At 40.2% G+C, this 21,443-nt stretch overlaps 1 protein-coding gene across 3 annotated transcripts in view; it reads right to left on the reverse strand.

Moving 5' to 3' along the window:
- Positions 1 to 21,443, reverse strand: part of abca12 (ATP-binding cassette, sub-family A (ABC1), member 12) — an 82,876-nt gene that overhangs the window by 38,502 nt on the left and 22,931 nt on the right. The window contains exons 20-39 of one of the 3 annotated variants that reach the window (XM_038720308.1): positions 21,210 to 21,374; positions 20,237 to 20,445; positions 19,683 to 19,816; positions 19,277 to 19,391; positions 15,239 to 18,892; positions 13,093 to 13,569; positions 11,021 to 11,133; positions 10,780 to 10,826; positions 10,188 to 10,330; positions 9,850 to 9,980; positions 8,983 to 9,125; positions 8,161 to 8,328; positions 7,730 to 7,947; positions 5,707 to 6,639; positions 5,500 to 5,606; positions 4,213 to 4,319; positions 3,594 to 3,793; positions 3,080 to 3,156; positions 2,027 to 2,157; positions 816 to 983 (exon numbers count right to left, since the gene is read on the reverse strand). In XM_038720308.1, coding sequence (XP_038576236.1) covers positions 816 to 983; positions 2,027 to 2,157; positions 3,080 to 3,156; positions 3,594 to 3,793; positions 4,213 to 4,319; positions 5,500 to 5,606; positions 5,707 to 6,639; positions 7,730 to 7,947; positions 8,161 to 8,328; positions 8,983 to 9,125; positions 9,850 to 9,980; positions 10,188 to 10,330; positions 10,780 to 10,826; positions 11,021 to 11,133; positions 13,093 to 13,569; positions 15,239 to 18,892; positions 19,277 to 19,391; positions 19,683 to 19,816; positions 20,237 to 20,445; positions 21,210 to 21,374 — 7,440 coding nt within the window. The remainder of the gene's footprint in view (positions 1 to 815; positions 984 to 2,026; positions 2,158 to 3,079; positions 3,157 to 3,593; positions 3,794 to 4,212; positions 4,320 to 5,499; positions 5,607 to 5,706; positions 6,640 to 7,729; positions 7,948 to 8,160; positions 8,329 to 8,982; positions 9,126 to 9,849; positions 9,981 to 10,187; positions 10,331 to 10,779; positions 10,827 to 11,020; positions 11,134 to 13,092; positions 13,570 to 15,238; positions 18,893 to 19,276; positions 19,392 to 19,682; positions 19,817 to 20,236; positions 20,446 to 21,209; positions 21,375 to 21,443) is intronic. The other 2 variants (XM_038720309.1, XM_038720310.1) reach the window with 2 other exon arrangements.

The following is a 21,443-nucleotide window of genomic DNA, read 5'->3' on the forward strand; positions in this document are numbered from 1 at the left end:
AAACGCTACATTACATACACTAGCTAGCCGCTAACTTTGTCTATCTGCCACTGATTGGTTTGTGAGAGCTTTTACACCTGCCTCCTACGTTTATAAACTACTCTGAGGAGAGCGTTTAAGTGAACTATAACAGTAAAGCTGCAGACCTAGAAGCCGAAACAATGAGTTTAACAGCTTAAAGTCATAGTCATTTGATCCATTGTTATCAATAAACACTGGAGCAGCTTTAAAGCTGGGAAACAGTCAATTGGTAATGAAGGGTAAAAAATATTTGTTGCATTGAATTTATGTTTAGTTTTATGTGCTGTCCAACATTAGTGGAAAAAAAGCAACTTGAAAAGTGAAGTACAAATGTATTAAACAGACACTATTTAAGAGTTTCAACTGCAGAATGACTGATGGATTCCACACATGCATGTGTGTAGCTACTCGTTATACTCGTTGTTTCAGGTTACTTGCCACCCCTAGATGCCATTAGTAAACAGTGCTCCCTGCAAGTAGAAGTATGTACATCTATAGGTCTTTGAATTTTGATGTATCAAGAGTTAAGAGAAGAGCTTTGTCGAGTGAACAAATATTTTCTTGAACAAAAGCATTTCTCTCTGACTCACATGTTCCTCAAACAAACACACCGTAGCATCAAACAGGTTTTGCGACTGCCCAACAGAAACGATTTCTGGGTCTATTCAGCCATTACAAAAGAATGCGCAATCTACAAAATTCTCACATTCTGGTGTTTTTACAAATGAAGAAAAAAGCATTCCCTTCAGATGAAAGAGTAGCATGTTATTTTTCTTTTGAAAATTCAGCCTTACTCTGTATATGACTTTCTCTGTGTTGAGATGGCGAGCCATCAGCAGTGTCAAGCTGTACCACTGTTCAGCAGACATGTTGCAGAAGGTTTTTAAGATGACATCTGTCTCGTTCATGTCCTCGAATGATGGTGAGTTGGAGTGACGCAGGTTGACCAACCACGACAGGATCTGTTTCAAATGCATAAAGGGAGCATGAAAACAGTTACTACCGGAAACAGAAGCACAGGAGAAGGCACATCCTCCACAAAACTACAGAAAGGTATGAACATTATCAATACTGCATTTACATCACCAATACCAGTTTCCTACTTTCAAACTGTTCACCTGAGGCTTTACATGATAAATGGGCTTCCAAATCTCTGTTCTTGTGTTGCATTTTGGAACCTGCTGGGTATAATTTCTTCTCCATTTAGTGAAAACAACATGTAACATGTGAGGGGACAAGTTGGTTTTGCTGCTCTGAAAGCTTGGCAAGAATGTGGCTCAATCAAACACACATGCTGAGACAATGGTGAAGATTTAAGTTTCATGTAGTGTTGTTATTTTATTCATTCACATTGTAATATGCAGACAGTAATGTGTTAATACCAACTGCCAACTCTTTAAAGGATTTTCTGTGTGACCCGCAACATAATCTGCAGTGTGCTAGTAAATGACAGCGTTTTATTCCACTAAATCATGTCTGCTCTAGAGAAATGGTCCGTGTACAGTAGCCTGCCACTGAGTGTTTCTGATTAGGCTTGCAATCCAGTATCCATTGTACTGTAAAGACAAGTGTTTAATTTGTTTTTGCCTGATTGATACGGTATTAAATAAAACAAGCTCGCTTTACTAAACGCAACTTGGTGCCATTAGCTGAAAGTTCAAAGTGAAGTTAAATAGGCTGCACACTAGGCCTAGTGAAAAAACTATAAAATGATGCCAGTCCACCTAACATGCTAATTAATAAAGGGAAACATGGCATAGATTTCAGAGTGCTGAAGTACTTCTCTTTAAGAGAACAGGCCTGCTGAGTGCAACATTCTGCAAACACACCTGGAAAACCACGAGTTATGACAACATGAACCTTGTTCCACATTGTCTGCTGAAGAATGTAATGTCGTGGTTTCTCTGCAACATTGCAGATTGAGCGTTACAGTGTGTCCTCAAAGTCAGTGAGGTAGTGATTAAACGTTTGCTTGAACACTCTACTAAGGATGTCCCTGGCTCACCACTAAACTGTTGTTTGGTAGAGTGGTTTCCATCAGGAGGTTGAGAGCAGCTAGATCAAGATTCATGTGTCGCTGAACGTCCTCAGCGAAGGCTGTTTTATTCCTTAGCATCTCGCTGACCGTCACAGCTCCTGGGAAATAAAGTGTTATACAGTAAGTGCTAGTTGAAAAGTATATTTTTTATAATGACATTGATACAACGTATTGTTTTTTTGTATAGAATGTATATTTACTTCCACTTCAATAATGGTGGAAGCTATACAAAAACAGCTTCTAATATCCATTCATTATTTTTGCTTTCAATTGCATTTTTTTCATTTCATTTTTCAAGTAGGTGTCTTTTAAATTATTTCCTAATGTATTACTGTATCCCAATTCCACTCCCTGCTATAGAATAGGCGTAACAACTGCCTTAGGGTGTATTGCCAATTGCTAACTCCTGTTTTCTACAAAAGAACACTCTTTAAAAAAGAGCTTTATTAGGCTGCTGTTTTAGCATAGAGGACACCTTCAGAAGCTGAAAAAGGTTTCTTAGCCAGACAATCACAATGAAGGAGACACATCATGGACACAGTGACAGCAGAGAAAATGGCCACTGTAACAAGTTATTTTGGTTAGATAATCCATCAACATGCAGAGTGTTGGTATCAGACATGAGTGAGCGACAGGTGAGCTGAAATGAGCAGTCCGTTGTTATGGAAACAAGGTTTGTGATCTGCTTTTATCTACTTATAGCACACCAGGCAGCACCCTTTTAATACAAAGTGACCACGGCCCTAAATCAGAAAACACTTAAAATTACAATAAACTACGTTCAATGGATAATCTGTGTATCATTTTTGGAAATAAACTCTTGTTCTTTTATATGGCAGCCAAGAAATGATATACAAAACAACAGAAGGAGCAGTGAGAAGTGCAAGTTGTGTATTGGAAAAAACAGAAATGAGAGGAAATGTGGTAGGTTTGCCATGAAACACTGTAGCAGTGCTGCAGGAATGTATAATATCATATTGTGAAATACATAATCTGTTGTGATATGGAGACATGTCTCACCTGGGGAAGGGATGCTAAGGTTGAGAGATCTCAGGCTGCTGAGGTCCAAGCCCAAACTTTGAATCAACACAGAGGTCCTGCAAATACACAAACAGAAGCATAGGCACAAACAGATCAATGCACTTTAATCTAGAAATATATATAAAAAATATTTCTTTACAGAAAACTCCATTTTAATAAAATAAAATGCTGCCAGGCATCCTGCAGGCTAAATGGGCTGAGGTGAAAATTCATTTAAACCAATACAAGGAAACTTTGCCTATTGGCCCCAAATGACAGCAAGAGGTAAAACTGTCTGATTTTCCAGAAGTCAATACCCTCAAATCCTGTGAGGTGGGTTCTGCAAAGCGCAACTGCCCAAACCACTCTGTGATACTATTTGGCAAATTACACAAAAGGGGTAGGAGAGGTAAAGATCTAGACAATGGTGAGAGTAGCCTTCTCTATACAAAGTGCTGCTGTGAAAACCCTCGAAAGAAAAAGACCTTAAAGAAGGATGAAGACAGTGCTGTACCAGTTTAACTGGACATCATAGGTGCTAGGGTCTCCGATGAAAGCCTTAAAGACGGCATCGGTCAGAGAGGTCTTGTTCATCATCAGACTCCGAGCCAAGATCTGTAGGCTGGGTACATAAGTGTGACACAGCTGACCAGGCTGCATGGAGAGGGCCCCAAACAGCACACGCACAGAATCCGTATTCTCCAAGGAGCATACCTGCAACAAATCAGTCCAGTAAGCACCATAACAAGTTTCTAAATCTCAGGATCAAACATACTGTATGTAACAAAGATTTGGTTAATCATTCTTTGCCTCTCACTGTGGCAGGGGACTATTTTACTAGATGGTTCATTTTAAGACTTCTCCAAAGAACCAAAGAACTCCAAGAAAATGTTAATGTTAGCAACACATTGAATACTTCTTATTTCTGATTATCACTGTTGTGAAGTGAAAATCTAATCATTGTTGCCTATTCAAGCCCATGTTGCAGCTATATTTTGCATCAACTTGACTGCCAATTGACTATAAGACACTTTCAAACAACACAGTGCCAGTGTTCAGACATTCTTAAGTACTATTTGTTCCTATTATGATGAATGATCCATGTGTGAAATTGGCAGGGTTAATGCAGAGACCTGGGATCTCAGGAGGCCAAGTTGCTGTGTGAATCGTGGGTCCATCAGGTTGATCTGGAGGAGCTCACCGGCTGTTTGGACGGTCTGTTGCATGAGGATCAGGTTCTCTGTGAAGGGAGGGAGGGAGTGAAGGAGAGAGGGGGAAAATGAAGGTAACAGAGAGGTTATTGAGAGTTAGACAGGAAGATGGGATAGGAAAGGGAAAAGAGGGCAATAAGGTCTGTAAGGTGACAGAATAACATGACATCCCACTGGGCTTCATTATGACTCGCACTGTTACGGGGTATCGTCGTCAGGCAGCGAGCAGCAAATGATGTGCTTAAAGTGAAGCCCTGTGCGGGACTGATGGGGCCAGAAGGGCCAGCAGTACTGGATGCTGTCGTGCATTAAAACACATCTGACAAGCCTTAAGAAAGGCACCACCTCAGGCAGCAAGATGTGATGACAGAATATTTAATTAGGCCAAAATTAGACAATGGTGATGTTTAATCTCAGGGTGCTCAACACCTAAAGGCCTTTGCAATTACAACAGTTCACTCTGGGTGTGTGTGTGTGTGTGTGTGTGTTAAGAATATGAGTAGGGTTGCAGAGAAGTGAAGCTGCTGCTGCTGCTTACAAAGTGATTCTATGCACTAAAACATTATCACACAAGCACAGACGCCAATTAAAAGGGGGTCATAGATGTCCACTTGTGTGAGTGCGTGGGGAGACGTTTAGCGAGGGCCGACAGGATAAGTGATTGAATTCTACTTTGCTAATGAGATTTAAAAAGGTGCTGAGTGGCTTTCTGCTGGAGAAGGGCCATATGGCCTTGGGCTCTTTGGGAGCTCACGCTAAGCTGATGTGAAGTCTTATTCCTCATATCTCCAGAATGAATTTTGCCTCACTATAATCATGTATACAATAACAACAGCATTAACAAAACGCTTTATGGTCGTCCCATGGTTCCGCATTAGCTTCGAAGGTCAGAGAAACAGGTGACACTCTTCCATGCTGTTCAATGGCACAGGCTGGAAGGCCTACATACTGTCTCAGCAGGTAAGTAAACACAAGCTGCAGCATCGATGTGAGCTATAGAGCACAGCAACAATTAGACTAAGCATGAGTAGGAGGGAATTCATAGTAGGTAAAGTTAATTTGGAGAAACTGAAAGGATAAAGTATCATTCATTTGGGGATTCTCCATTTAACTAATGAGTACACTTCTCTTTGTAAAGCTGGTCCAAGAAGCCTCTAACTATCCAGGCTCCACAGCCAGAGAGAACGTAGATCTGAACTGTTAAGTTACCTTGAGATTCTGTGGCAAGCCCTCTGGTGATATTTTTAAGCACTGAGGAGAATGGAAAGCCATCAGGAAGCATATCAGCAGCTTTTGTCAGGAGATCCATTGATGACCTAGGGAAGATTGAGAAAGGGGTGTTTTTATATCCGAAGTTAAAAAGATGCTTTCTTTTTTACTCTTATTCCTAAAACCATATGTGTAAATAAGACTTACGCGTCAGGGAAAGTGAGGAGGGACAGCATTCCAATGGCAGTATCAATGGTCTCTTCCCGAGAAGAATTCAAGCCCCACTGCATGCCGCTTGTAGCTCCCTTCACCACAACATTCAGATCAGGATTGGCAAAGAACACATGGGCTGTGTCTATCATTTCTGCTGTGGTAGGAAGGACAGAGATGGTTTTGAACATGGCAGGGTAGTCAATGTAGAACAGGTCTATGAAGTCTTCCAATGGGTCCCTTGTCTGCATGAACGGGGCCTCGCGTCTACGTCGGACCCTCTTCGCTTGGTTACCGCCTGTCATTTCCTGCTGAAACATACTCGGATGGGAGTCCAAGGGGGCCAGAAGACCACTGTTGCTAACGAGCTGGCTCAGCATTGCCATTGTGTTTCCAGCTAGGTCTTCAAACAGCTCTGTGTTTGCTGGCATGTCCATACCCATTTGGGTCAGAACAGACAAGAGAGGCCTGAGGATGTCATAGATTTTGGGCAGAGCCTGAGTCAGCAGATCCAGTCCAGACGCTTGCGTGGAGGTCAACCATGCAGACAGCTCTGCCACCTTTTGCACAATCAAGCTTGTGTCATTGGAGGCCAGAAATTGCTCCAAGGCTTGGTAGACCGCTGGCACATCCCCAAATATCTTGATGTCCGTCATCAGAATGACAGCTTCCCTCATCAAGTCAGTAAAAGCTGCTTCATTGAGTCCAGAAGAATTTCCCCAGGTAATGGAGAAAATGTTGTCGGAGGTGATGTTTGCAGAGGACAGGAAAATCATTACTGCTTCTCTGAAGAGGTCCTGGGGTGAGTCTTGCATGAAAAGGTAGTTGTCCAGGATGTAGCTCAGTGTTTTATCTACAGCTTCAGTGTAAGGCTTGGAGAATGGGGCCACGCTTAGAAGCTCATCCAAGAGCAATCTGAAGGAAGACAGACTGAAGAGGGGAGAAATTGAACAAATGTAAAGTTAAATTCATTCTACAGCTATAGTCTCATAAAACATCAATATGAATTAGAAAAATTTTAGATGATTAAGAACTAAAGAACTTCTCTGGCTGGACAATGGACTAATTCTCACCAACCATGAGTTTTAATCATTTCCTCAATACAATGATTGCATACAATTCTAATTTCAGTTTTGAGCAGAGGGTTAGGGTTACCAGAAGTAATATTTCTTCATCATCTTGCTTATTCGCACAGTTTTTCCCATTTCATCCTTGACAATGGACTGTGGAGACTTTCTACTATGATCAATGATCTACAACTCATGTAGTCAGACCTGATTGATTCGCTGCGATATGCAGAATGTGATCCTTATCACCATGCCAGGCTCATTATTGCAGCTGGCGTATAAAGGAAAATCAATTTTTAGAGGATGTCTCAGCTAGCTGAATCATGGTTAAGCCGCTATGTGTGCAGGCCTGCCTGTTTTCAGGCAGACTCGCATTAAATTAATCAAGTTGAATGCAAATGTGATCACTCCAATTTATAGGTGAGTATGGGTCTGTGTGGAGATGCAACTGATTCTTGACAGAATATAATTGAAAAACTTCTACAGTCAGATAAAATACTATTAAATATGATCCAACTGTAATGTTCAGTAGGTTTGTTTTGTGGCTGCACAAGATTTTGATATGACTGCATTGCACTTTCCTCATATGATGTGGCTTCATTGTGGTCTGGTCTGTCTGATCTACTAAGGTCTCTGTTCGTGAAAAAACTGGGAACAAAGGTATGCTGTGATGGATTTGTCCTCATGTGACTTTTTAAAGTTACAAAGAAGATGTTACTCTTTAATTCTAATGTACTAATGCAACAACTGAGTTTTTCAGACATAGGTTAATTTGAGTTGATGTTGTCAATAATCACTTAATAATTACATGGACCTGAGATTCCAGATTTACTATGAGTAACTTTTAAGTGTTTTATGGTGGATTTTCCTTTCAACCACAGTAAATCGTGACCATAGTGAAGGGCACATAGTGTTAGCACTCACATATTATGATCGTAGCTGTAAATAGTCACCTGTTTTGCAGCTGCATGTCCTGGAGCTGCTTGTACAAGTAAAGCTGTGCCTCGGGGCTCAGAGGCTGCGCCGCCAGCACAGAGAGCTGGCTGGAGAGAGCCATGATGAGTTGCTCTGCCACAAGTGTACGGTTAATGCTGACTTGGTAGAGTGACTGTAGAGTCTTGACAATACTGGCAGCTGTGTCGCCCACAGTCACTGGCCCCAACCCCATCTGCTGTACAGACAACATACAGCAGAGATGGACTGTTACCAATCTGGCAGTTTTCTCTGTGTTAACACTGCCATCAAGTGGTGAATCTGTTAACTGTACTTGAATAAGTGTTCAATTTTAATATTTAGTCTGGTCTGAGAAAAAAAAATAGAATGTAATATCTTTCTATCAAATGAAAATGCAATTTTCTATTTAATTTGGCATGCATCAACTCACACTCATGTTCAGGTGGGCATAGACAGTCTGTGCTGCATGAAAGGCCTCAAAAACAGGCTTCAGGTTGATGTTGCACCACATAGCCATGGTGGCGTTGCTTAACCCTGCTGCCTCTCTTACTGGCTGCCATGCTTTGAGAGCTTCACTGCACTCCAATGTTCCATTAGCCTAGAGAATGAGAAAAATGTTAACAAATAACAAAACAAGTACAAACATCTTTTCATGTTTCAAATGCATTGTTTTGAGAAATCCAGTTCACTTAGAAGTATAGAGATGCAGCTGCCTTTTGTCTGGGAGACAAAAGGCAATATAAAAAGGGAAATAACATAATCGGTCTGTTCATGCAGTTTGCAGAGAAGCAAAGAAAATGGCAGAGCGTGGCTGGAAATAGGAGGAGTGGAAAGTCGTGATTCCTTACATAAACAATCAGTGGCCTCAAGGCCAAATTACACCAACATATCAAACATTAAATATAACACAAGTAGGGTATTTAAATACATATTATAGTAATGATTATAACCATAGGAATAAAAATAATCATTAATAACATTGTGTTTATGACTTGAGAACAAAAGTTTTGCCAGGATAATCTTTCTCAGACAGATTCTAAACCTACTAAGAACAACATACCCGCACGGCGCTCTTACATAAAAGGTATGTATTGTTAATTGCACTAATGCATGAAAGCTATCTATCCACCCCACCTCACTCTCTCACACCCACACATAAACGCACGCAAACATGTCCACAAAAAGCAACAGCAAATGACCATGAAGACACTCAGTGCTACAGTATACAGGTACATAACAGGGGCAGTCCAACCTGCTGAGCAGCCTGCACCGTGAGTTCAATGGCACGTTGCATTCCTTCCAAGACCTCAGACAAGTTAAAATGACTGGTGTTCAAAGAATGTGCAATTTCTTTCATCAGGGTCACCACGGGCATCTGAAGGCTTAGAATCATCACTGGGAGGATAAAAGAACAAATTTATTGGCTATACTATTATTTACTATTATTTATATCTTAAAAAGCATGGTATAGATAATAAAATTGGCTGCGATTATAAAATGGTGAGAGAGACACTTTTAAACAGCTGTTTTGGGTATTTTTACGGTGTGGCATGGTGTGAAAGGTGTGCTTTGCATGGCATAACCAGCCCAAGTCTAAAGTTGACATCGGTGTTTATTTTATATGTACTGAACATAGGAAATAATTCTCCCTTCAGTCAAAGAGTCTTGTTCCTTCTTTCTGTGTAATAGCAAATTTTCTGCATCACTAAACAGTCTATTATTGTCCTGGCTACACAAATGTCAGGAAGCAGCCTTGCTGTTCAGTAGGACTGCAACTAACGATTAATATCATTATCGATTAATCTATTACTAATCTATTTTAATAGTTATTCGATTAGTTATTTGGTGCATATCAGAAAATGGTGAAAAATGTCAATCAGTGTTTCCCAAAGCCCACAATTACGTCACTCAAATGTTTTGTTTTCATATATTCAGTTTACTGTCATAGAGGAGACAAGAAACCAGAAAATACTCACATTTCATAAGTAAATAAAACATTCAGAAAATGTCTCAAAAAGATTAATCGATTATGAGAATAGTTCCCAATTATTTAAATAGTTGAAAACCTATTGATTAATGGACTAATTGTTGCAGCTCTACTGTTCAGTAGTGTTCTCACCATTCTCTGCTAGCATGTTGTTCACTGTACTTCCTATGATTTTTTCAAACAGTGGAATAACAGAGGGGACACTGTCCAATAGCTCTGTTCCATTGAGGGTTGACAGTAGAGCTTCTAGCAGCTTTTCAAGTCTGTGAAAAAACAGATGGCATTTGGTTTAGGTCAATCACAGAAGCAACTGGTCAGCAGTTTTTATTATGAAATATAAATAAATATACTTTACTATCATCGCACACAGTCATGCAAGTAATACAATTTCACATTAAGGAGCCGTCTAACCTGCACCAAGTGATACTTATGTGGTTTGTTTCCATTACAAGGGGTGTAATTAAACATACTTGTTCCATGTGTCTTGGTCTGCCTCCCCAGTCATCACCTGCTCCAGGACTGGAGCAAGATAAGCCAAGGCATCCAGAGATGAAGCATTGATATATGATCCTAAGCCTCCCAGTGGCCAGATCATGCTCAAGAGTTTGCCCATCTGACAATGAAAAAGGGGAAAAATTGAAAGAAAAAAAGTTTGATTTCATAAGATTCAAAACAAAACAAAACACCAGGAACAAGAACATCAAGTAGGTTATAGGACGCACACCTTTGATGAATGGTAATATCATGTTTTTGTTTTGTCTGTCTGTAATGATACATGACTGCACTGTAAGCAGTGGATGCATTTCAATACCTTCATAACAAGCTTATCTGACTAAATGTGTGGTTTGGAAGTGGGTGTTGGCCAACAATTCCAGTAGCGACAGAGATGTTTAATCATTTTATTTTTAATGTAAAGTAATGTTTAATTTGTACACCTTCTGAATGTTTCATTATCCAAAAAATTAATTCACTCTAAACTAAATAAAATATAAATCAATCAAATTCTAAATAATAAAATAATTAGTTTCTCTTAAGCAGATTTAACATTGTTTTAACCCTTACCTGGCCAATAATTACAGGCAAATCTTCTGCTGATGCATTCCCAAAACCTGCAATCACAAGAAATATTGTTTGGAAAGTGGACCTCAATTTCTATGTCAAATATACAAATTTACACTTGGAGTGAAGCATCCTTTTCTTACAAAAGGCAGCAGAAGCATTGCGCTACTTTGATGCACAGCTCTCAGGCTGTCTAGCATTCAACATGTTGTCTACCTACAGTGATGCAGAGAAGCTGACTTGCCTTCACTAGACTCCAAGATGAACTGAGTGATGTTAATGAGGACAGAAACGTAGTCCTGAGCTGTGCAGTTTGGTGGCAGGAGGCTCTGGACTGTCTTCATCTCATTCAAAATTCTTAAGAAACAAAGCATATCAATATTTCACATCTGAATGTGTCATTAAAACATCATTATGTCTCATCAAATTGTAGCAAAGCATTGCAGGAAGGCATAAATTTAATGGTCAAATTATGCTTTTTACTCAGGATTTGGAGAGACTATGGGGGGTGGGCCCGAGGCCCGAGAGGGTCCGGTATGGTAAAGTTTAGTTTTAATATACACATGTAATATGTTTTATACATTCTGTGAATATATTCAAATTAAAGTTATTTCCATCCTGTATAGACACCTTATTTTGAAAACCAGATGTTGTCACATATGTGTATCCTCGTGCTAAATTCATCAAGTCCGACCCAATTTGATCAATAATGTGGTAAGTGGTTCTCCTATTGCGCAACATGAAGACTTAATAGCCTCTCTTTAGGTAGGACTCTCATACTGCAACACTTTTCTTTGTAAAGAGAGAAAATGACAGGATATAGTCGCTCGCTCTGGTCCGTTTCACTTACCATAAAGGCTTGAATACGTGTGCACTCCAAATGTAGGTTCGGCTAGCTTAATCGCCTTCTCATAAACGAGTGACAGAAACACTCAAAGCGGGTCAGATGGTTTGTTGCCTTTTCTGAGAAGTCAGCCACAGATGGTGTTGATGTGCTACGATATAATTCAGCAGAACACTGTCTGCAAATGCCAATTTTTGCGTCTTTCTCAGACACTTTAAAATGCTTCCACACTGCTGACATGTCAATTTAATTGTACAGTAAAACACCGAAAGTGCAATTTTTGTCTATTTTGGGCCGATTAATTTCGGTGGCCGAACATTCGGTGCATCCCTAATGCAGATGCCTGCTGGTTTTTACCAGATATCTACTAAGGGAGTATTTTCTGAAGACCAAATGATTACAATTCATTTTCTTTAACTAGCTGGCAGGGCAATACAACCTTAAGCACTGAATACAGATGAAAAGGTCTAAACTGTCCTGGTTGGCCAAGTCTATAACATATGCATAATAAAACATCCAATAAACTGATTTCAGTCAGGACAACTTTCATAAAAGAAACTAAAATTCTGTTTTCTGGAATCTCCCCACCCGTCCACGTGCCTACGTGGAAAGCCATAAGGCAGGGAAAGCACCTCCCTGCCCATCCACGTGCACACTTGGAAAGCCCTAGGCAAAGAGCAGCTGTAAAGACCCCACTGGTATAGTATAGAGGAGGCATTTTTACCAAATTACACGATTAATCAGATATGGCCTGAAAGTCAGAGCTGGGGTAGCGGCGGGTTATGAGCTGCTTGCAGAGGAAGGCTATAGCAGCTTAAATAAGGCGCCTTATATGGAATTTGCAGTGAATGCTAAGAGAGGATTCAGCTGAGCTGTCAGCTGATGTGTCTGGCTTAAAATGGCTGCTATCAGCTGATGTGCTGAGATTGTGAACTGAGCTTGACTTCGTTGCCTGCCAGAACTAACACTATGGTTGATTTTTGGCCACTTGTAGGGCAGCAGAAAAAAGCTGTAAAGACAACATTGACAATCTACCACCATATAAATTTTTATATCACTTTTATATGTTGCTTACTTGCATATTCTGCATTTTAGCATTAGCAAAATTAGCATTCATATGGAGTCATGTTTCTGTCCACCTGATGAATATAAGTCCAATATTCACTCTCCTTTTAGCTCTGTTTTTGTCTCCAGGCAAATATCTGGCTCTTCAGCTTCTAAATGCTCTGCTATGTTCCCAAGTTAGTTGTTAACTTAATATGACTGCTATTTGATGCTGGGCAGAATGGGTTTTTCGATACGAAATCAACGGTTTTGTCAAATTAATACAATGAATATAATATTGTTTGTTTCTCTGCCATGGATAGTTTTTATATACATTTGTTGATGGGTGCTCATTTCAATCATTTCTTATCCATTACTGCATAACATAATTATGTATTAAGTATTAGGAAAATAGCAGCATCACTCACATCTGATTCCAGCTGTCTGGTCCACTGGCTGTGAAGATGCTCTCAAAGTATGTGGTTGCTACTTTCAGTCCAGGCAGCAAGTATTCAGCAAACATTTGTGGTACTGTCTGTTGAATGACGCTCTCAGCCCTCTTGAGGATGAGGAGGGAGATGTTACGTGATGAGGCAAAACTCATGTCTGGTTGGACAATGAGCTTAAGTGTGTCCTGCACAATTTCCAGGATGTCCTGCTGTACGGAGAGCGGCAGGGGGCCAATGGCTGGGGTAAGTATTTGCATAGCACTTTGGAGTGCTTCCAAGATGGCGGCTGAGAAGTGGTCACTCTGTTGGCCACCTGGTTGCTCTGCCACCATTAGGGCATTGCTCAGGGACTGGGTGATATTGCCAACGATGAAGAGGTAAGCCAGTTGATCCTCACTGACAATATTATCCATCGTCTGCAGCAGGTGCTGGACTGTCTTCATCTCGTTCACAATTCTTAAGAAACAAAGCATATCAATATTTCACAGCTGAATGTGTCTCATTAAAATGTCATCATGTCTCATCAAATTGTATCAAAGCATTACAGGAAGGCATGCACCCCATCTTTCTGTTTGGTTTAAACTGTGTATCTGGACTAGTGGTTGCTAATTATTAAAATTGGAATGTAGTTTAGGGATGCACCGAAATAAAAATTCTTGGCCAAAGCCGAAAACCGAATGTAATGAAAAAATTTGCAGAATACCGAACAAGCACATTCACCTTTATTCCATTTATTTTGCCAATTTTTTTTTACCATTGCATAAATTTAATGGTCAAATTATGCTTTTTACTCAGGATTTGGAGAGACTATGGGGGGTGGGCCCGAGGCCCGAGAGGGTCCGGTATGGTAAAGTTTAGTTTTAATATACACATGTAATATGTTTTATACATTCTGTGAATATATTCAAATTAAAGTTATTTCCATCCTGTATAGACACCTTATTTTGAAAACCAGATGTTGTCACATATGTGTATCCTCGTGCTAAATTCATCAAGTCCGACCCAATTTGATCAATAATGTGGTAAGTGGTTCTATTGCGCAACATGAAGACTTAATAGCCTCTCTTTAGGTAGGACTCTCATACTGCAACACTTTTCTTTGTAAAGAGAGAAAATGACAGGATATAGTCGCTCGCTCTGGTCCGTTTCACTTACCATAAAGGCTTGAATACGTGTGCACTCCAAATGTAGGTTCGTCTAGCTTAATCGCCTTCTCATAAACGAGTGACAGAAACACTCAAAGCGGGTCAGATGGTTTGTTGCCTTTTCTGAGAAGTCAGCCACAGATGGTGTGGATGTGCTACGATATAATTCAGCAGAACCCTGTCTGCAAACGCCGATTTTTGCGTCTTTCTCAGACACTTTAAAATGCTTCCACACTGCTGACATGTCAATTTAATTGTTCAGTAAAATTTAACACCGAAAGTGCTATTTTTGCTATTTTGGGCCGATTAATTTCGGTGACCGAATATTCGGTGCATCCCTAATGCAGATGCCTGCTGGTTTTTACTAGTTATCTACTGAGGGAGTATTTTCTGAAAACCAAATGATTACAATTAATTTTCTTTAACTAGCTGAGATTGTGAACTGAGCTTGACTTCGTTGCCTGCCAGAACTAACACTATGGTTGATTTTTGGCCACTTTGGGGCAGCAGAAAAAAGCTGTAAAGACAACATTGACAAATTCTTACCACATAAATTTTTATATCACTTTTATATGTTGCTTACTTGCATATTCTGCATTTTAGCATTAGCAAAATTAGCATTCATATGGAGTCATGTTTCTGTCCACCTGATGAATATAAGTCCAATATTCACTTTCCTTTTAGCTCTGTTTTTGTCTCCAGGCAAATATCTGGCTCTTCAGCTTCTAAATGCTCTGCTATGTTCCCAAGTTAGTTGTTAACTTAATATGACTGCTATTTGATGCTGGGCAGAATGGGTTTTTCGATACGAAATCAACGGTTTTGTCAAATTAATACAATGAATATAATATTGTTTGTTTCTCTGCCATGGATAGTTTTTATATACATTTGTTGATGGGTGCTCATTTCAAGTCTTTCTTATCCATTACTGCATAACATAATTATGTATTAAGTATTAGGAAAATAGCAGCATCACTCACATTTGATTCCAGCTGTCTGGTCCACTGGCTGTGAAGATGCTCTCAAAGTATGTGGTTGCTACTTTCAGTCCAGGCAGCAAGTATTCAGCAAACATTTGTGGTACTGTCTGTTGAATGACGCTCTCAGCCCTCTTGAGGATGAGGAGGGAGATGTTACGTGATGAGGCAAAACTCATGTCTGGTTGGACAATGAGCTTAAGTGTGTCCTGCACAATTTCCAGGATGTCCTGCTGTACGGAGAGCGGCAGGGGGCCAATGGCTGGGGTAAGTATTTGCATAGCACTTTGGAGTGCTTCCAAGATGGCGGCTGAGAAGTGGTCACTCTGTTGGCCACCTGGTTGCTCTGCCACCATTAAGGCATTGCTCAGGGACTGGGTGATATTGCCAACGATGAAGAGGTAAGCCAGTTGATCCTCACTGACAATATTATCCATCGTCTGCAGCAGGTGCTGGAGGTCTGTCACAGGGGTGAAGACATTCATGGAAGAGTTTCCCCATTGGAGAATATTAGTGAGGGCCAACTGGACATTGGGTTGCTTTATCCACTTCTGTATGAGGTTGAGGTATAGCTCAACCTGGCGCTCAGTGACATGCAGAATAGTTGTGTTGAATGACGGCTCTGATCCTGAGACATTATTCTGAATCTCTAGGTTGATTAATTCAAATAGACCCCGGAGAATCTCAACTGTTGTCTGGCCAATTTTACTCAGCCCTGCACCATCTATTGGGTACTGGAGATTGTTTATCAGGGCCTCAACCTGGTTACTCACAAACAAAGAGAAATCTGTTTGTGACAGCTGTAATGTCACTTGCATTTCTGTGAGGGAGAAAAAGGGTTCTAGGAGCACTGAGAGTGAGCTGTTGCTGGTGATATTTTCCAGCCTTTTCAAGTACCAATCCACAATCTCCAGATATACTTTCTGTGAATACATGGGGTTCGGATTCAAGGTGGTGTTACCATTATTGTTAAATGGTTGTGGGGTGGCAGCTAGTTGTATCAGACCCTCCAGCACTCTGATTTCATCCATGATCTCTGGGGTGTTCAGGTGGTTCACTTGGAGGCTCATCTTGACATTGGCCAGGGTGCTGTTCAGAGTGTGCATGAGAGCCATGTTAGGATTGGAGCTGAAGTTAACTTGGAAGACATCACTGATAGTGTTATTGACGATTAACGGGATGAGGGAGAGGATGGCTGTCTCATTCTGGAGAGCAGGAAGGAATGTTAAGAAACTGCTGGCCGTGTTTATCAAACCCATAACACACTGGAATGTCACCATTGGGTTTTGCTGTGGCTCAAAACACTCTCGAGGTTTGATAATCTCCAATATATTTACCAGCAAGTCATTTATGTTGGCAGCTCCAGCGAGTGCAGCAATGCTGTTCAGCTCATCAAGGGTTAGATTCGACTGTCTCAGAGCATTCTGGACATCAGACACACTAATATCTGGTGTAGTGATGATCAGTCTAATGAAATTAAGGGTCTGGTTGAATGTTTCCAAATTAGCAGCATCGTATGAGGACAGGAGGAGTGAGAAGAACAAGGACGTAATTTCCTCATATTCCTGTTCCCCCAGAACAGAGTTGGCTGCGCTTGTTTTGATGGTGACATTCCTGTTGTCAGAGAGCATCATGTTGAATATCTTCCGCATGAGGTCAAGGTATAGCTTAACTCTGAGCTCAGTGGTATGCAGAATGGTTGCGTTGAACAATGGCTCTGAACCTGGGACATTATTCTGAAACTCTAGGTTGACCTTTATTAATTCAAATAGATGCTGGATAATCTCAACTGTTGTCTGGCCAATAATACTCACTCCAGCAACATCTATTGGGTACTGGAGATTGTTTATCAGGGCCTCAACCTGGTTACTCACAAACAAAGAGAAATCTGTTTGTGACAGCTGTAATGTCACTTGCATTTCTGTGAGGGAGAAAAAGGGTTCTAGGAGCACTGAGAGTGAGCTGTTGCTGGTGATATTTTCCAGCCTTTTCAAGTACCAATCCACAATCTCCAGATATACTTTCTGTGAATACATGGGGTTCGGATTCAAGGTGGTGTTACCATTATTGTTAAATGGTTGTGGGGTGGCAGCTAGTTGTATCAGACCCTCCAGCACTCTGATTTCATCCATGATCTCTGGGGTGTTCAGGTGGTTCACTTGGAGGCTCATCTTGACATTGGCCAGGGTGCTGTTCAGAGTGTGCACGAGAGCCATGTTAGGATTGGAGCTGAAGTTAACTAGGAAGACATCACCGATAGTGTTATTGACGATTAACGGGATGAGGGAGAGGATGGCTGTCTCATTCTGGAGAGCAGGAAGGAATGTTAGGAAACGGCTGACCCCATTTATCAATCCCATAATACACTGGGCTGTCACCATCGGGTTAAGCTGTGGTTCCAAACATTGGCTAGCATTGATAATCTCCAATATATTTACCATCAAGTCATTTATGTTGGCAGTTCCAACAAGTGCAGCAATGCTGTACAGCTCCTCGAGGGTTAGGTTTGACTGTCTCAGAGCATTCTGGACATCAGACACATTAAAAACTGGTGAGGCCATAATCAATCTGATGAAATGAAAAGTCTGATTGAATGTTTCCAAATTAGCAGTATCATTGGAGGACAGGAGAAGTGAGAAGAACAAGGATGTAATTTCGTCATATTCCTGTTTCTCCAAAACAGAGCTGTTTGAAGGTATATTGATGGTAAAATTAGTGTTGTTTGAGAGCATCATGTCAAATATCTGATCCAAGAACGTGAAGATTTCTGAGACTCCAGCCAAACAGTTCTGGCCTGCTGCACATTTGGTCATCTGATTCTGCAGAGCTTTGAAATCCTGGAGAAAGCAAGCAGCTTCCTGTTGGACCTCAGGTGGTAGGAATGTTACAATTGTCTGTGTAACAATGTTCTGGACAGCGTCTGGTCCAGCTTGAGTCAGGTTCTGAAGGTTCTCGGGCGTGAGGAGATTGAGAAAGTCCTTCAAAAGCAGCTGGAGGTCAGTGGCTTGTGCTGTACTCAGTTGCCCATTCGGTAGTGTATTCAGAGATTTCACAAGTTCTTGAAGCTGGAGTATGTACCCAAGAATGATGTTAGTTGGGTCACCATTTGGAGAATTCCTCACTGTCTTCAGTAGCTCCATGGCACTGAGGATGGCTGAGGTCTGGTTGGTGAAAGGCTGGATGGCTTCTTTGAGCAGGGTCACATTGTCAGGGTGGAAGTAGTCTGAATATTTAAGTAGATTGTGTGCCATGATGCGGGAGAGAGACATGTTGAGATTACCCCCCAAGGAGAGCAACTGCAGTATCAGCTGTTCCAGTTCAGACATTGTTGGGTCTGTCTCATTGAAAATAAAGTTGCCAAGCTGTGAGGCTACATCAAACAATGCAGAGACATTGAAGGGACCATCACTGAGGAGCAGAGGCAGCAGTGGTGTCAGACCTGTGGATTGGAACAGGTTACTGATGAGGGGTAGCATGACATCAGGGTTAGAGATGTTTTGGTCAGGTAGGATGGTGATAGCCTGGACAAAGCCATCCAGGTTATGCATCAGATTAATCAGGTAGCCAGAGAGCGGATCTCCGCCTTCACTTCCTGTCAGATGTTTATAGATGTCACTATAAACATATTGCAACAGGTTTACAGTTCCTTTGAGACAACTACAGAGAAAAGAGAAGAGAACATTCTGAATTTTAGAAATGGCTATGAGTAACGTGAAACAGTTACAATAATAAATAATAATAATGTAACACCTCTCTCAGTACACATATTTATCGTCATGCAAATCTTTAACAATATCAGTGAGTTTGTGTTAATCATGTAATTAAAGATTTGTTCGACATTTTGGGAAACACACTTTTGCAGAGAGGTAGATTAAATTATCCTTTAAATAGTTGTTTTAATGAGTCAACATCCTGTCAGTTAAAGTCAACAACAGAACAGAAAATTCAATTCCAAAGCATAAAAAATCATGCATCGTGTCCACATTCAATGGAATTCAAGACAACATTCATTCATCAAAAGTTACAAACTTTGTCACTTACTTCACCAGGACGTCTTGATTTGGTGACTTCAGAACCTGAGTCATTGCTTGAACAAACTGTGTCCAGTTCAAACCAGTATCACAATGAATGTCTAACGTGGAGTTGTTAACTGAACCTGATGGGGGAAGTAAACATATTACATACATACTGAAATAGGTTGTGTTTATTTTACTATGTTAAATAAACCATTGTTTTGTTTAGGCAAACTTGTTTTGGCACTAAATGAATAAATCTATTATTTGGAGAAATATGTACTAGACATATTCACAATGTCACATGTTGAATTGATTTTGTAGGCCTCATATACACCCTGTATTGCCTTGATGTATGCCTTTGCGAGCTACTAGCACAATGCAGGAAGAGATAAGAGAACAGACAAGAATAGATGAGATGAAATGGGACTCACAGTTTGCTGGCTGAGTTGTGACACCAGGCCTGTAGTTGATAATCCAGTAAACCATGTGGAAATAGTTCTTTACCTCGGGCCACAGCTGACTCTTCTCAATCTTTTCTCCAAGATTCACCATGAACAAGAAAACACTACAAGCAAAGCAAAGCAAAAGCAAAACACTGTTAAGACAGTGAAATTATAACCAACAGCTTGAAGTGAGACATTGTTCACATTATCTAAAACACATCATGGTGGAAAATAGATCTTCCTATTAACCTTTATTTTTTTCCTTTCCACTAAATTCACTGAAACAGGCCATTTGCATTGTCTTGTTGAACTTAAATCTAATGTCTTCACTGGAAAAAATGTTGGTGTTCCTGGGTCTTACATTTTCTAAGTTAAAGATATTTTATGATTTTTAATTTTAAGACTTAAGGAGTGTTAATTACAAATTATCAATATTCTGGAGTACATGACAATCATGTGTTCAAATCAAAAGCAGATATGCAAAGTACAGTAGCGCTTGGGAATGAAACCCTTTAGGTATATTATCAGAAGTTTCTTAAGACCTTTGTTGAAGTGTCTCAGTAACATCATGAGTGATGTTGTCTGGCATCCACTTCATCCAGTATCCTCCGCCCAGCGCTGTTGCCACTCTCTCCAAAAGCACTCCAAACTGCACACTGTTATTATACAACTTGTGCCACTCAGAGAGAATCATGGGAAGTGTTATGTTGTAGTCTGCTGGACCTGTGAGGTTGCTGTACATTTCTTGTGCCTTTTGGAAACAAAATATGAGATAATTTTAAAATCATTTAATTTGAAAGATAATCCCTGACACGTTATTTTCCCACATTTAAAGTATATAATTAACAGCGATAAAGTTGAAAAAAACACTAAAAATCTATTTATTTCTCTGTAAAAGTATTTATCTGTAACATACAATATTAATGTAGGACACCATCACTTACACTAAGAACAGGGGAAAATCTGTTTTCATGTACTGTAAATTGGTATACCAAAAGGAAATTTGCAAGAGGAGAAAACGTGAAGTATACAGTCAGAATGTGTCCGGAATCAAACCCTACATGTACATAATCAGCACTGTGTTGGAGAGTCCCAGTAACATCATAAGTGTTGTTGTCTGTAGCACTCCTAAGAAGTTGTTATCTATAGCTGGAACTGCTTTACCATTCTTGAGATGTTCACTGTTATATATCACCTTTCTAGTAGAATTTTCAAAACATAAGTAGACAATATGTAAACCAATCATAGATGGATACAATTTTCTGTAAGTGTTTCTTTTTAAAGCTTTTCATATTGACTGGTGGAATTCAGAAAATTTCTACAATACAGAACAATTCAACTGCAAAAATAAAGAAAGACGTTCCAACACAAAACACCTCCAAAACAATAAAGAAAATTAAAGAGTGTAGCATAAAGTTGGAGGAGGACTCAATAATCATTTATGTTTTTCACATAGTTTCAGACAGCATATCACTTCAAAATGAAAGTCTTCAAATGTAGTGTAGTAATTTTTACCTTCTGAATCAATGGCAGCCAGTCCATCAGTAGAGCTTGCTGTAGAGTGGAGCTGTTCTGGCAGATCATTGATCTCCACACCTCAATACTTATGCTCTTTGTGTTTAAGAGCCCCTCAAAGGGACCCAAGAGATCCTCACATGTTAAAGACTCAGATGCCAGACCCTAGGAAAACAGAAGCAAAAAAAGTGTTTGCTACCTTTATTGTCTTCCATACTATTACCAAAAACCTCA

The sequence above is a fragment of the Micropterus salmoides genome, unplaced genomic scaffold, assembly GCF_014851395.1.
Source record: "Micropterus salmoides isolate LMB-PRFRI ecotype aquatic unplaced genomic scaffold, ASM1485139v1 Ms_hic_scaffold_15, whole genome shotgun sequence".
In the NCBI taxonomy this organism is placed as follows: Eukaryota; Metazoa; Chordata; class Actinopteri; order Centrarchiformes; family Centrarchidae; genus Micropterus; species Micropterus salmoides.